The sequence below is a fragment of the Terrapene carolina genome, unplaced genomic scaffold (assembly GCF_002925995.2).
Source record: "Terrapene carolina triunguis isolate 2854851 unplaced genomic scaffold, T_m_triunguis-2.0 Scaffold238, whole genome shotgun sequence".
In the NCBI taxonomy this organism is placed as follows: Eukaryota; Metazoa; Chordata; order Testudines; family Emydidae; genus Terrapene; species Terrapene triunguis.
The window spans coordinates 18,719,745-18,735,851 of NW_020664589.1; the positions used below are offsets into that span (position 1 = coordinate 18,719,745).

At 37.8% G+C, this 16,107-nt stretch overlaps 2 protein-coding genes across 9 annotated transcripts in view; one reads left to right on the forward strand and one right to left on the reverse strand.

Annotated features, from left to right (window-relative positions):
* RALGPS1 (Ral GEF with PH domain and SH3 binding motif 1) overlaps positions 1-16,107 on the forward strand; it is a 298,888-nt gene that overhangs the window by 135,265 nt on the left and 147,516 nt on the right. The window lies entirely within an intron of this gene.
* ANGPTL2 (angiopoietin like 2) overlaps positions 1-16,107 on the reverse strand; it is a 33,637-nt gene that overhangs the window by 14,589 nt on the left and 2,941 nt on the right. The window contains exon 2 of one of the 2 annotated variants that reach the window (XM_024201192.3): positions 5,893-6,660. In XM_024201192.3, the coding sequence (XP_024056960.1) occupies positions 5,893-6,658 (766 nt within the window). In that variant the 5' untranslated portion in view covers positions 6,659-6,660. Of the gene's footprint in view, positions 1-5,892; positions 6,750-16,107 lie in introns of both variants that reach the window. The other variant, XM_024201191.3, reaches the window with a different exon arrangement.

Genomic DNA, 16,107 nt, shown 5'->3' on the forward strand with positions numbered 1-16,107 from the left:
GGGCTAGGCCAAGGCAGCAGGTCCAAACCCCCCTTGCCAGTGATGAGTGGCCTATACTGCAGTCTGCCCCAGGGCGCGGGGGCTAGATGGTGACTGGCAGTGGCCTAGTGCTGAGGCAAGGTGGGGATAGTGGATGGGGGTTCCCCTGGGAGGGGAGACCTAGTGTGTGGGTATTGCCAGGGGGCAGCACCCAGAGCAAGGGGCACTGGGGTCCTGGGAGGGACACGGGGGCCAGTGCAGAGGACAAGGCGGATCACCGGCCTGCAGAGGACGCTCCAGAGGCTGGGGAGCTAATTCCCTGGACGACCAGCAGGAGGCGCCGCAGGGGTGAGTCTGCTCCTCTTACACTCACCTATAGGGTATCAATATCATATCCTACAGAGCATACTTGGAAAGAAATTAAACAGACAGACTTTATGTCACATTAGTTAATTATTTCAGAAAAATGTAATTTAATTAAGGTTGAAGTATGTATTAATAATACAGAGCATAAGTTAATATGGTTAGCTATTGTGTTCCAGTTTGAATTCTGAGGTAACGTTGAAAGGATGCTTCAGGGGGTGGAATCTAGGTTCTGGGCTGGGAAGGCATGTTATATAAAGTGGATAGAAGAGTTCCTCTAGTCTTATTTCACTTCCAGAATTCAACTTGGAAATCTAAGTTGTGCCAATCAGAAAGCTCACTTCCCTGGGAAAGATTTATTTGTCTAGCATGTAAAAACTGAAGGGAAGGAATAGGGAGCTGTCTAACTATACTGTACCATTTCTTCTAAATCTTCCTAGCTCATACTGGCAACTTTCTTTCCCTTTAGAACTGACAACCCCTGCCAATTCATTTGGACAGAGCTCAGAAGATTTTAATTCATTGAGACTTTAATTGTATGCCCTAATTTATTTTAACTCTAGCCAAGACTTGGCCACTGATTTGTGTTTTACACAGTGTGATGAATCCTTTGCTGCCCCCCGGCTCCCCTTTCTTTTGCTGATAAAAGAGAGGATCTCTGAAATCTGAAAATGTATATTATAGAATTTGTAGCTTTCCCTTTGCCAGCACTATTAAGAACAGTTTCCATTGAACAAGGGCACTTTAGTCTTACAACTTTTAACTAAGAAAAGTAATCATATGATATATATCTATTTCTACTTTGTAGTCTTCTGCCCTGTTGTCACATAACACAAGACTTGATGCATACTGGTCTGTATCTTGTCTGTCTTTAACAATGTCCAGTAATCTCTTGGGAGAATTGGAAGCTAGGATTGAGAATGTTCTGTGCATCAACAATGCGCTTGTTCCTTGAGCCAAGTGGAAATATAGGCAAGTGAACTGCAGAAATTTCTAGAAGGTAGTTGTATCTGAGTGTAAGTCTTAGCTGGAATTCCTTAATCAATAACTCCTTTCATAAGTAGGAGTTTTTGAATTGATATGTTATTTTTATCCTGTCTATAGTCATTTGTCATGGTCTCTGGGGAGTGTATTTATTAGTTAAGCTTTCCCTTTTTTTTGTACATCATTTTAGTACCTGAAACTCTATTACAGGTTTCCCTGGTTTAATGTTAGTACAGTGCACCATTTCTGTAGTGAATATGCTTGCATCAGACATCCCACTCAGTAATTCAGTAATCTAGGGAGGCATCTACACAGATGTGCATTTTCTCCAGCTCGGTTTATTGTGCCTGACACTCAAGAATCATACTTGAATTTTGTGAAAGATAGTATCCTTTTCCAGGTCTGCTATGTTGCCTGTTACTATTCTAGTTCATGTCTGATTCAACACATTATCATTCTCACTTGCAAATAGAAGGCAACGGCTGGATAGAGGTTAATGATATAATTGTAAGAGATGAGACAAAGTTAGCCAATTTAAGAGTTATACATCTTTTCCTAAGCAAATCATTGTGGATTACTGAATGCCAGAATTCACAATGACCTGAGATCTTGATTTTGAATTTTTTTCAGTGTGGAGTGCATCATCTTCATAGATAGAGAACACACTAGTGCAGCAGGAAGGATGTAAATACTAGCTGGCTATATATATAGCACTGCTGGTCATTAAGTTTTTGTACTAATATGGATATCAGATCTGGTGTTCACACTCCCTTGTGCTGAACAGTTTTTTCTAATTTCCTGGAGAAATGGGACTATATGGCCTTTCCCTGCTATACTGTTTCCTATGGCTATGTGTCCGCTGCACACCACTTGTGGCACTGTGTAGGGTATGTGTACAGTGAAAGGCAGACTGTGCAACATTGCAGTGTGTAGCTGCATGTGTCAGTGAGAGGCTCTAGTGGCGGCAGGCAACAGGAAAAGGCTTGGCAGTGAGGAGCTGTCAGAGCCTTTCCCCGCTGCCATAGTCTTTCCCTGCAGGAGCAAAAGAATCCAGCAGCTCCCTGTTGCGGGGGGAAAAGGTCTGGTAGCGCGGAGCTGCTGAAGACTTTCCTTGCTGCAGGAGTCTTCCCCTGTGGTGTGCGATATTTTGAGGTCTAAATGCCAGACTCACTCTTTAATAAGACTGTCCCCAAGTAGTTGCACAAAAAGATAAATGGGTAATGAACCAATACTGATTTTCCCATAGAATTTTAGAGTGATATTTTTCTGGTGAAGTGTATACTAGCTGTGAGACAAGGTGGATGAGGTAATACGTTTTATTGAACCAACTTCCTTTGCTGACGGAGAAAAGCTTGGCCAATAAAAGATATTACCTCAACCACCTTGTGTCTCTAATATCCTGGGACCAACACAGCTACAACTACGCTTCATAGCTATTAGCGTCATTCACCTTTGAGCACACTTCAAGAATATCTGATGTGTAGTAAAATGACTCTTTGCCTTATTCGGACCAATTATTTCCTAAAATAAATAAAAGTCAGTTTAATCTGGAGAGTACCTGATAATCTGAGAGGTTTGACAAGACCATCCAGCAAATGTTGGAAAGATTTATGGAATGGGTATAATATGCACCTACCGTTATTACTTATGCCTCAGTTTTTGGCTACCCAACTTTAGACACTTAAGAGGGGAGGGGGCCTCACTTTTTTAAAGAAAGTGCTGAGCACCCATGCTTTGAAGATCAAGCCCCTTTTATGTCTCAGCTTGAGTGACCAAAAACCAAGGCACCCAAAATCAATAATAACTTATGAAAATGTAAATGTCTGGAGGCTTTCAATTGACTCAAGGATTTATGACTGGAGCAAGAGGAGAACAAAGGTCTCTTACTTACTGGGTACCAGACTTTAAGTCAGAATCTAGTTACTGGTCTCCACCTGAGGTAGCAGAGCTGTGTGCTACCTCTTGCTCAGGGCTTATGAAAAAGCCACAGTTTAGCCCTGAATATGTAGCAGTGTCATTGGCAAGTGTTAGAGAGTTAGATGTCATAAAAGGAGCATACTGTTCCCACTCAATTGTCTAGGCACTGTGCAGGGATTACAGAGAAACAAAGAGATCTGTCCTTGAGGGACAGTAAAAATTCAGATGCATGAAGACTTTTGACAACATTTGGTATTGCTCCGGTTTATGCTTGTAAATTAAAAATGGCAAGGGGGAAACAGCTTTTGACCCATTAAGAGTTCAGGGGTTTAAACTGAGCTCCATGAAGTAGTGATCAAGAGGGAGATTTTCAAAAACACCTAGGGGATTTCAGAGCACAAACCCCATTGATAGCCAATGGGACTTGTGCTCCTAAATCCCGTAGGCACTTCTGAAATATCTTCCCTGCCCATAATCTTCATTTGTGACTTGTACAAAACCAGTTATGCTGTTGGTGTTTAGCAAAACATTACAAGGCCATCTCATAAACTATGCTTTTGGGGAAGTAAGCATTTGATAAGGGCTGGCTTTTGTAGGAGGTGTTAGGGTCTAGTTTATGTGTTCTTTAATTTGATTTTTGGTTTTGGTTAGTTATTTACTTATTTTTCTGGCTTTTGGGAAGGCTGCTGGGTTTTATTATATCGCTTGTATTTTAAAATTATGTCAAAGGTGCCTAGAATTCAAAATAATCACTTTTTTCTCTGTTAAATCTAAAATAAAGTAACAAATAATAAATAATTAGGTTAATAGAATTAACAATAATCTTGGTGCACTAAAATGAAAATCTTTCTAAGTAACTCTAATTTTGACCTAAAAGTAAATAATCTGGAAGTACAACAGTTAAAGTGGATATGTCGTCCTCAGCTTATTCTTACTCTTAGAAACTGAGATACATGGAACAATTTGAGAAACAGTATGAGGCCAAAGTTTCAGAAACTGACTTCCCTCCCGCTCCCACTACTATAATTTGAAAACAATGTTTTAGCTGTTCCTTTTTTTTTTTTCTTTCCATTTTTTGATTGCTCACAGGTTAATACCTTGTATGTCATGTTTTAGCCTAGAGCTGAGGTTTATGGCACAGTTATAAACTATGGAAATGAGGAGTTTATAATCGAAAAAATTGAAACCATAAAAACAGTATTTGAAGTGAAGTGACCTATTGCCACTTTATATTACTAGAGTGATAACATCATAGCAGCAGAAAAGCAAAGTTTGTGTTGAACAGGTATTTAACAGGCGAGATCCAAAGTCCATTTGATTCATTGGAAGTCTTTAATGAGCTTTGGATTCAGCCCCAACTGGTCAGTATATCCAGGACAGACACAGCATTTCACTGTTTGTTAATTGATGGATTTCAGTTTTTAAAATGTTCCCATCTTTTTCTTTGGGCATATGTACACATAATGTAACATTAGAGCAACATTGCAGACCAAGAACTAAGAAATATAATAACCCCCCCCAAATCACAATTCCTCAGAAAACTCTCCCACTCGTTCACACAACTATTCATCCTTTCCCCTTTTCCTCCTTGAAAAAAACTTGAGAGTACAAATGAGCTTTGCAACATGAACTGAAGGTCAGCAAATTCAAGCTGTGGCAGGCCAAAGTTGGAAGCAAATTCCTCAGTCTAGGACTTGTGAATATAAAGGCACTGCCAACAGCACCCCTGCAATAAAGGAGGTGTTAGCTTGGACACCTCACATTATCTCAACTACATTGATGTTGCATGGCAGATAGATGGTATCCGAGGTATCCTGGACCCAGCCTATTTAAGGTTTTTTGTATCATAGTAAATATATTAAAACAAACTGGGAGCCAGTGGAGCTCACAAAACACAAAGTACTGTGCTCCCTGTGAGAAACACCCTTAAAATTCAGCTGCTGAAGTAGCTGAAGTTTTTGAATGATCTTGTGTGGAGAGTATTGCAACAATCCAGTCTCAGGGGGACAAAATGTTGCTTACTGCCGCAGGATTTCTGCATTTGAAAGAAGAAGATGGAATCTCCTGGTCAGGCATAAATATTAAAGCACCATGGGGCACTGCTGCTACCTAAGATTTGCAAAACTACAAGTGTAGGCAGACTCCAGGGTTGGAAAGGCAGTAACAAAAAGCAGACAAATTCCCTTAATGGAAGGACTCATAGTACCTCTGCCAGTTCTCCTAGGAGGTGTACCCAGTCCAGCAACATAACCTCAGTCTCATCTGGGGTGAATCTGAACCAGTTCACCCTCAAACTTTTGCATTATCATTTGCTAAATATGTTACATGCTACTTACCTCTGTCTGCATCTTTGAGACCTAAGTATATCTCCACCTCTGGAAATTGTGCTATTAGTCACTGCATATTAACATATATGTCAAGTATCAGGGGATAGCCGTGTTAGTCTGTATCCACAAAAACAACAAGGAGTCCGGTGGCACCTTAAAGACTAACAGATTTATTTGGGCATAAGCTTTCATCACTTCTTCAGATGCACGAAAGCTTATGCCCAAATAAATCTGTTAGTCTTTAAGGTGCTACCGGACTCCTTGTTGGTTTTTTTGCATATTAACATAGATATCATTTAGACATGCCAATAAAATAACTTACCAGATGGTTTATCAGTTGAAGTTGGACTGCTAGTAACTGGTGGCATGGTTGGTAGATTAGGTGGTAGAACCTTTAAATTCTGATCACTTTGAATCTCATTGGTAGCTATTTGGTTAATAATGCGATTGTAAGTAGGAGGCTGATACATTCTGTTAGGTGGTTGGGGAGGTTGGGGTATTGGCTTAATGGATGGCATTCTTTGACAATGTTCTTCTAGCTGTGCAATAATTACAGACTGGTTATTGGCAATTGTCACCAAATGTTGATATTTGTACTCTAGGTCCTTGTATTTGTTTGCAAGTTGCAACATATCAGCAGTTTGGTTCAATATCTTATTTTCAAGCTGGGAAAGTTCTAATGCATTGTCCCGTTTTCGAATAATTTCATGTAGCAGCTGCATATAAAGTTGTGTGACACGAGAGTTCATATTCCGACTTTCTTTTCGTAAAAGTTTAACCTCATTAACAATCCCACCATCCACCTCCACCAGTTGCTGAAGAGTTTCTATTTGTCTCTTTTGCTTTAGAAGTTCATTGTTAAGCAGCTCTAATTCTTGTTTATTTACGCGGTTTTCAAGAAGAACCTCAGGCTCCTTTGAATTAACACAAATGGCACCTGTCACTTTCTGCTGAGGTACAATAAAGGTATAAGTGCACTTGTCCTGTGTGTCGCTGGACCGCTTATACCTGTTCATGTAAATGAATTCTTGCTCTGTGCCCTCGTCACTGCTTTCAAATTCCTGTGTCTTGCTAGCAGTCACTCCCATGACTGCAATTAGTAATAAACAAGTTAATCTTGCTGCCTTCATCATTCTTTATTTTTGGATACTTTTTCTTCTACAAATGAACTTCTAAAATCTGTTTAAAAATAAAAATAAAAAAGTTATTTAGTAATAGAAAATGAATGAATGTGAATAAGAAAATTAACAACTGCTGTATTCATTGGGAAGTCTTAACAAAATCTCTTCAAGTGGTAAGTGATGATATGAAAATATACATATTTTCATGCCGACAAATATGGTACACTTTTCATGTCTGGTAAGAGCTTCCACCAGATAAAGATAAAAAAAATGATTGAGAGGCTACTGAGCTTCATGGAGGCAAGTTATAACTTACTAGCATCCTGTTTCCAGATCCTTGGTTAATAAATTGTGAAACATTGCTATAATTTCTCACCACTCACCTTAAGGAACTGAATTAGTAAAAAGTAAGTCCATATTTCCAGGACAGTGCCATCAGTTTCTCAGAAATTCATTTAAATAAAAATTAAGTTTTCATCCCTTACACTTGCAAAAATAATCTTAAAATGTGAACAGAATGTAGCTGATCCTGTGCTGTTACCGTTTCTAAAATGCACTAGATTAGGGCTGTCAAACTGTTTAAAAAAAAAAAAAAATCGCAATTAATCCAAGATTTAAAAACATAGTCGTAATTAATCGCAGTTTTAATCACACTATTAAACAATAATGGAATACCAATTTAAATTCATTATAAATATTTTGGATATTTTTTTACATTTTCAAATATATTGATTTCAATTACAACACAGAATACAAAGTGTACAGTGCTCACTTTATATTATTATTATTTTTATTACAAATATTTTCTCTGTAAAAAAGATAAAAGAAATAGTATTTTCCAATGCACCTAATACAGGTACTGTAGTGCACTCTCTTTTTGTAAAAGTGCAACTTATAAATGTAGAATTATATTTTTTAGGTCTGTCGATTAATCGCAGTTAACTCATGCGATTAACTCAAAAAAATTAACTGCGATTAAAAAAATCATGATTAATCGCACTGTTAAAAAATAGAATACTAATTGAAATTTATTAAATATTTTTTGATGTTTTTCTACATTTTCAAATATACTGATTTCTATTACAACACAGAATTCTATCCCTGCTTCTGCCACAGATTTTCTGTGTGATGCTCAACAAATAACACACACATTTTCATTTGTGGCCACTAATTGTGTGTTCCCCATTTTCTGGGTACCCAACTTGAGACTCTGGGGCTGAACATTCAAAGCTGCAACTGAAGCCAATAGGAGCTGTGCTTTAAACATATCCAAGTGCTATAAAATGCTAAGCACTCTGAAAAATCAGGCTCTAGATGGCTCAAATTGGGCAGTCAAAATTAGTGGACATGGGCAACTTTAATTCTAGCATTTCCCAATTATTGCGTGTTTGACTTTACAACCTTAATGTTCTGTTAACACCCTTTTTGTATTTATGGTAATGCCTGTCACATGCTTTCCAAATGTTCAGGAAGGTCAGTTCCTACTCTGAGGAGCTCACAATCTATGGAGACTGGAACTTTTGCCACTGTGACAGCTAGATTTGCTCAGAGCATATTTAGATAACATGATAGTAAGAAGGCCTGTGCTCTGTATATGCCTGTCCCTCCACCCTGGGAGTTCCACTAGTGGAACTTGCACTGGTTCTTGATTAGCTGTAATAAAGTTGTTGAAAAATTTCCAGTGTAGGTACACCTCCCTAAGAACATATTAACCTGAAGGGGAGGGCAAGAAGAAGATGGGGGGGGGGGGGGAAACCTTACTGTACTGCTGTTAATGGCATTAGTATTATTTCTTCAGGAATCTCCTTGCTCTTTGCTTTTGTGGCCTTGTTATGAGGAAAGCAAACGAGAGAATGGAGTCCGTACATTTGTATAGTAAGGCCTTGCCATTCTAAGCAGGGAATATTGTAGTATTAATAATTTATTTATTTACTGAGTAAAATGAAATTAAATGGCAACTCTCTTTAACATAAAATTTTTACAGAGCATCATGCTAATAATTAATGTGCCTGTGTAGATAATTTTTACAGATAATTCACATACTCTGAGTAAAAATATAATTGAAAGTCATTGATAGTATTATGTTACTTGATACAAATTAAAGAGAGAGAATTGTAGTGAGGCTTGGTTAGTATGTTTCAGTAAATGATACAAGAAAACTCTATCAGCAATGATTTTTGTGGATCTTTTTGAAAATTGTTTATGCCCCATGTGTCTCAAATTTTAGTATAACTGGAATGAAACTCCTTTTCATTTTGTAAATAGAAAGGGATTGTGGCTTATGGAGTTTGGCAAGAATCTTGAGAACTTGTCAGATACAAGTTTTGGGTTCAGCATGTCCAAAGGTGCAAGGAACTGGCTGTTACAAACAAGTTCCATGTATTCTTTAAAGCAGAATCCTTTGAAAATTCTGGAAAAATAAAGAACATAAATTAAAATGACCCCAAATAGCTCTAACTTTCATAACCAGCATTTGCACAGCAGGTCACACTTGGTGACCCTGGCAGGTTGCCAGAGCTCATATTTCCACACAGATGAAACCATTCTTGTAAATGCCTGCAGCACAGTAGATGTAAAATGGCTTTGATTTCAGTATTTGAATTGCAGACCTTTTCTCTTTAAAACCTGTTTATTATGACCCATGGAAAGAAACTCTGCCCCCCCCCCCTCAGAGTTCAGACTAGACTGTGCTGAATCTTTTCTTCCTCTCATATCCCATTGTGACATGGAGGCCCATTGGTACCAACAGGCAAAGGCTTCCCTGTTTTTTACAAGCAACTCCTGTCTCAGGCCAGACAAACTCACTATGACTAATACACCATTTTCATAGTATTTATCCATGAAGGGTAGCATGAGTTCTCTACTGAAAGCTTGTAACTTATCAATACTCATAATCATTGAGAGATGTGTGTGGGTAATATTTAAGGAATAATGTAACTATGTTGAAAACTATGCCTTATGGTCTTGGAGTAAAGGTTAGCCACCAGGGAATCATGTCTCACTCACGTGATTAACTCAAAAAAGTATTCACGATTAAAATAATTAATCATGATTAATCACAGTTTTAATCGCACTGTTAAACAATAGAATGCCAATTGAAATTTATTAAATATTTTTGGATGTTTTTCTACATGGATGACTGGGCAACAAAATGGCAGATGAAATTTAATGTTGATTAATGCACATTGGAAAGCATAATCCCAACTATACATATAAAATGATGTGGTCTAAATTAGCTGTTACCACTCAAGAAAGAGATCTTGGAGTCATTGTGGATAGTTCTCTGAAAACATCCACTCAATGTGCAGTGGCAGTCAAAAAAGCAAACAGAATGTTGGGAATAATTAAGAAAGGGATAGATAATAGGACTGAAAATATCATGTTACCTCTATATAAATCCATGGTACACCCACATCTTGAATACTGTGTGCAGATGTGGTTGCCCCATCTCAAAAAAGAGATATTGGAATTGGAAAAGGTTCAGAAAAGGGCAAGAAATTAAAGAAATTATTGGGGTATGGAACGGCTTCTGTATGAGGAGAGATTAATAAGACTGGGACTTTTCAGCTTGGAAAAGAGACAGCTAAGGGGAGATACGATTGAGGTCTATAAAATCATGACTGGTGTAGAGAAAGTAGATAAGGAAGTGTTGTTTACTACTTCTCATAACACAAGAACTAGGGGTCACCAAATGAAATTAATAGACAGCAGGTTTAAAACAAATAAAAGGAAGTATTTCTTCACACTACACACAGTCAACCTGTGGAATGCCTTGCCAGAGGATGTTGTGAAGGCCAAGACCATAACAGGGTTCAAAAAAGAACTAGATAAATTCATGGAGGATAGGTCCATCAATAGCTATTAGCCAGGATGGGCGGGAATGGTGTCCCTAGCCTCTGTTTGCCAGAAGCTGGGAATGCATGACAGGGGATGGATCACTTGATGATTCCCTGCTCTGTTCATTCCCTCTGGGGCATCTGGCACTGGCCACTGTTGAAAGACAGGGTACTGGGCTAAATGGACCTTTGGTCTGACCCAGTAGGGCCATTCTTATGTTCTTATATTAATTTCAATTACAACACAGAATCCAAAGTGTACACTGCTCACTTTATATTATTATTTTATTAGAAATATTTGCACAGTAAAAATGATAAACAAAAGAAATAGTATTTTTCAGTTCACCTCATACAAGTACTGTAGTGCAATCTCTTTATCATGGAAGAGGAACTTACAGATGTAGAATTATCTACAAAAAATAACTGCATTCAAAAATAAAACAATGTAAATCTTTAGAGCCTATAAATCCATTGTCATATTTCTTGTTCAGCCAATCTCGCAGACAAACAAGTTTGTTTACATTTGGCTCTAAAGTTTTACATTGTTTTATTTTTGAATGCAGTTATTTTTTGCACATAATTCTACATTTGTAAGTTCCACTTCCATGATAAAGAGATTGCACTGCAGTACTTGTATTAGGTGAATTGAAAAATACTATTTCTTTTGTTTTTTACAGTGCAAATATTTGTAATCAAAAATAAATATAAAGTGAGCACTGTACATTTTGTATTCTGTGTTGTAATTGAAATCAATATATTTGAAAATTTAGAAAACACAAAATATTTAAATGGTATTCTATTATTGTTTAACATTGCAATTAATTGCGATTAATTGCAATTATATTTTTTAGTCGCTTGACAGCCCTAGTTGTAATCACTTGTTTCCATCACTCTCTCTCGTTTTGAGTGGAACCTCTATTCTTTCTTAAATAAATCTCCTTTTGTTTTATTATAAATGCTCATAAGTGCTGTGCACTATGCAGGAGCACTGATTTAAGGTAACACTGGGGTACACTGTTCCTTTGGGAGCAAAGGATCTGGAATTTCTCAGTAGCTGAATATCACCGGGGAATGTTTCAAGGGGATCTACCAGGCAAAGACAGCATAGCACGGAGGAGAGTGGTTTAGTGGCTGATAGGTTAGTAGTATTAGGGAGCTAAAACCCAGCTACCACAGGCAAGACTCCTTCTCACTAGAGGCAGGGGGATAACAAGGTGACTCTCAGTCCTGGCTACCTTGAGAACAGTCACACTCAGGTCTCTGCCTTTCACTTAGTTTAATAAGTTGCTTCTTTAAAGGAGAATGTGATGCAATATGTGCATTGTGCATTATTCCATTCGATATACAAATATTAACACGAACAAGAAGTCCCTGTTGAAATGCTCTCCTTGCTGCAGAGTCCAATTCATGTTCCTGTATTGTAGCTGTTATTCAGCAAAGCTGGATGTTGTCTAACAAGGTTATCACTTTTTTCTGTTTGCAATCTGTGCTTGAAAAAAACTTTACTTTTTCTGTATTGATATTTGTCTTTGTTCAATGAAAAATGTATATGAACAAATTATAGAAAATGGCTTATCTGCAGAATGAACACTGATTATTGGGTGTTGGGTACGTTTGTGCAAGTGGTCACCTAAGTCACATGATATTGTTTCTGTTCTCTGATTGGATGACTCGAATTTTATAAACAATATGCCTGCCTGTACAAATTGTTTGCTCATTGAATCTGTCAAGGAGAGGATGGTGTACTTGTGGGGAAAGTGGAGCGAAATAGATCATACACACAGACCTAGGGAAGTTTAAGCCACATTAAATAATTTTCTGTCCTCTTTTGTACAAGATAGCATTATATTTCTTTATTTAGAAGGCTCCCAGTTTTTAGAGTGGTAGCCGTGTTAGTCTGTATCAGCAAAAAGAACAAGTACTTTTGGCACCTTAGAGACTAACAAATTTATTTGAGCATAAGCTTTTATGGGCTAAAGCCCACTTCATCAGATGCATGCAGTGGAAAATACAGCAGGAAGATTATATATATATATATATATATAAAGAGACACATACGGGGGGGAAGCTGCCGTGGGGGGGCGCCTCGGGGGGGGGGGGGGGGGGGGGGGGGGGGGGGGGCGCCTGGGGGGGGGGGGGGGGAGGGCAGGGAGCTGCCGGGTCTCTAGCAGACTTTGCATTCAGTTTCCTTTTGTCACATTCATACTAAATAATTCCTATAGCTGTTGCCCCTATTTCTCCTTAACAGGGGTGCTGCTCTCTGGTGACCCCTTTTTTCTCCCTATTGGCACCCTCCTGTCTGTCAGTAGCTGTTCTCTGTCACAGTGGCCAGTACTTATTTGAGCAGGACCATGTTTGTAACCAGATGTGAAACTCCCACTTCAGTATCTGGCCACCCTACAAACACTATCTGTAATCTAGCCCTGTTATAAAAACAAAGTGTCTCTAAGCTAGGGACTCTTCTGCTTCTCAAACATCTTTCCTCCCACATTATCTTCCCTTCTCTCTCTCCCCAGGGCTCCTCAAACTGCAATTATTTTGCTTGAGAAAGCCAGTGACTTTAAAATGTTTTCCTAGTCTCTCCTTGTCTCCTAAACTCCTCAAACCAAAACACACAAGCCAGTTTACATAAATGTGGGAGTGCCAACAGTTTTGCTGTGAATTCCCGTAAATGCTCACAAACACACTAGGTCATACCGAATATCCACACTTACACAAATAAAAGCTCCTCTGCAAACATATATACTCACATAAACCAACTCTCTGAGTGGTCATGAAAAACCACACAAAGGACATAAATGTGGTTGGATTGAATAACGAATAGGATTCGATAAATATGTTTGGGAGCACATTTATCCAGTATTCACCGGTCTCTATTATTTGAACTGCAATCTGTGTCCTGATTGGTGTATATTTGCTCTGTCAATATTTTGTTTCCCTCGAGATACAATTAGAGGACATTCCTATCATCAGAGTGAAGGGAAAATAAATTTTCAGAAAAAGATATTCGGTATTTTTCCAGTCCCTGAAAAGGAAAAGCAAATAATTATTTTCTTTGGCTTTGTTAGTCACAAGTTAAGAAAAAGCGACTTTGGGAATTGCTTTTCCATATTGCAGTGTAAGGCATTTGAAGTCTGTAGGAATGTTCTTGCTTAATCAAAATATTGTTGATTATTATAAACGTGTTTAAAACTCACAAATGAGATTTCCACAAGACTCGAGTATTTTACCATCTGAAACTAAATAGGTATTTCACTTCATGTATTGTCATGACCTCATAAGAATGAGGCTGAAAATTTCTGTTTTATGAATAACTGTAGGACTATATACAAAAGTTAATTCCTCATTTTTATGAAAAATACATACATATGGTTGTATTAGATTACCTCTTTTAGATTTTCTAATGGTTATTACATTTGAAAGATTTTTTTTTTGTGCACATGAATACGAGGGTTTGAAACTCCATTAGCTGAAAAAATGTGACTTCTAGCAACTCACATTGTGTGTTCTGTAAAGCATCATTCAGATTCTATGAAAACTCCACCAAATAAACCCAAAATACTGCAGATTGCACTGTGTAAATGGAGCACTTCTTAGCTTGTAGCATTAATTAGTTGATATTTGTAATGCATTTTGAAGAAGAAAGATGTTATATAAGGCAAGATTTATTATTGTTACTGTATGTATAATGTCTGTAATCCTAAAGAATTTCTGCAGCAAAAAGTCTCTACTATGTGATGGGGGATTGGTTTTTCATGAGACATTTTTATGGCATCTGTAACCCTGGTTTTCCTACCACAGTTTAAATTTCATCATCTTGGAAAACAGCTTAGACCATAGGAAAGATGAATTGTGGCTAAACTTTGACTTCCATTATGCTTTTTATTGGGGGTAAGAATTGCTAATTATTTTAAATGCATGGTAGTTGGGAAACATTTTGAGAGTCAAAACAAAATAGCATTTATGCTACGAAATTCTGGAGAAATACAAAAGCAAAATAATATCAACAGACCTAATTATTGTCTGGATAACTCTAAGGCAATACTACTGCATGAAATTAATCAGCTGTAGATTTCATATCAAAAGACACAATTCATACCCTGTCTTCACTTGTATGTGATACTATTTTGAAAAGGGAATCTTAAATAATTTCAGGAGCTAGGACTAGTTGACTTACTTTCTGCTACTCTTGTTCTTCTATATATTGTGTATTGTTATTAAGCTAGAGGACAGTTGGTATGAAAGCCTCATGCACTGAAATACATAAGCTGGGTTTATGCAGAAGTGGTACATGTTATTGTATCCACCATGTGAGGCTGCTTTTCAGAGACAACAATTTTCCATGTTTAAGGCAAGATTTTACACAAGGAGATTTCCAGTGACTTTTAGTGACGATTTGCAGTGCTGTAATTGTACATCAGAGACAGCATAATTTATTGCAGCTTCACTAATTAACTACGTGATGCCAGGAGCTGGGAACTGAAATCCCAGAAATGGAGGTTCCAGCAATTGTTCTCAACAAAAGGTTATAATATTAAAAAAATGGTTTGCAAGTTGGCAGTGGTGCTAGAACAGTTTGTACAGTGGGGATGCTGAGAGCCATTGAACCAAACTGTAAAGTAAACCCTGTATATGATGGAAACTACTTCAAGCCAGGGGATGCCGCAGCACCCCGAGTTTCAGCACCTATGCAAATTGGGATTAGGGAATTGAGGGGGGCAGGTTTTCAGATGCACTTCAGGTTGGAGTATTGGTAATCCTCAGTAGAAAAGGAAGATCTTCCAAAGTGAGAAACAGGCTCTTCGCATGTGAACAAGAGTACTGAGCTGTCAGATGGAATAAGGTAGGATTTCTAATGTAAGTGGTTGGACCCTTATTTTGTTTTGCTAAACGTAGTACATTCTCGCATTAACAAGACAGCTGCAAATTTTCATTGTTCAGTCACTTCGCTTTTATTTCCTATGCCTCATCCTACATTTGTATAACTGGCTTTATTAAATAAATGTCATGTTTTTGTCCTCCTAACTTACAAATTAAATTTAATCAAGGGGGGACGGGGAGGAGGCCAGAGCCCATCCTTAAATGTGGTTCTCTGGCCTGAAATGCAAAGGTATTTTTTGCTGCATCTCTTAGTTGAGTGCATATAGTTTACTAATTAAAGTAGCACTCTAGATCCTCTTAGAAATACCCCATATAGATAGCTTAATCCAAAGATAATGTGACTGCATGAGATGTGATCTTATTGAACAACACATAACATTCTGGAACTGCATCTCTATAGCTTTTTGCTTCAAAAGAAAAATAAATGTAACACCAGATAGATACTAATGGATTAGTTTTTCAGCACATACTAAAGAAATCTGGAACTAAAGCCTAGTCAGCAGTTGAACCAATAATTTTGTGTAGGTTACACTTATTATAGTAGAGTTACTGGTAATTGTTAGGTTTGGGTGGGCTGTTTTCCTAAGATAACTCCAATGTTAAAAAACTGTATTATGAAGCCCTTTGCGCAACTTCCACCAGTAGGGTTATACACACAAATGAAGTCAAATTCATGAAAGGTCTACTGTTGGATCATAT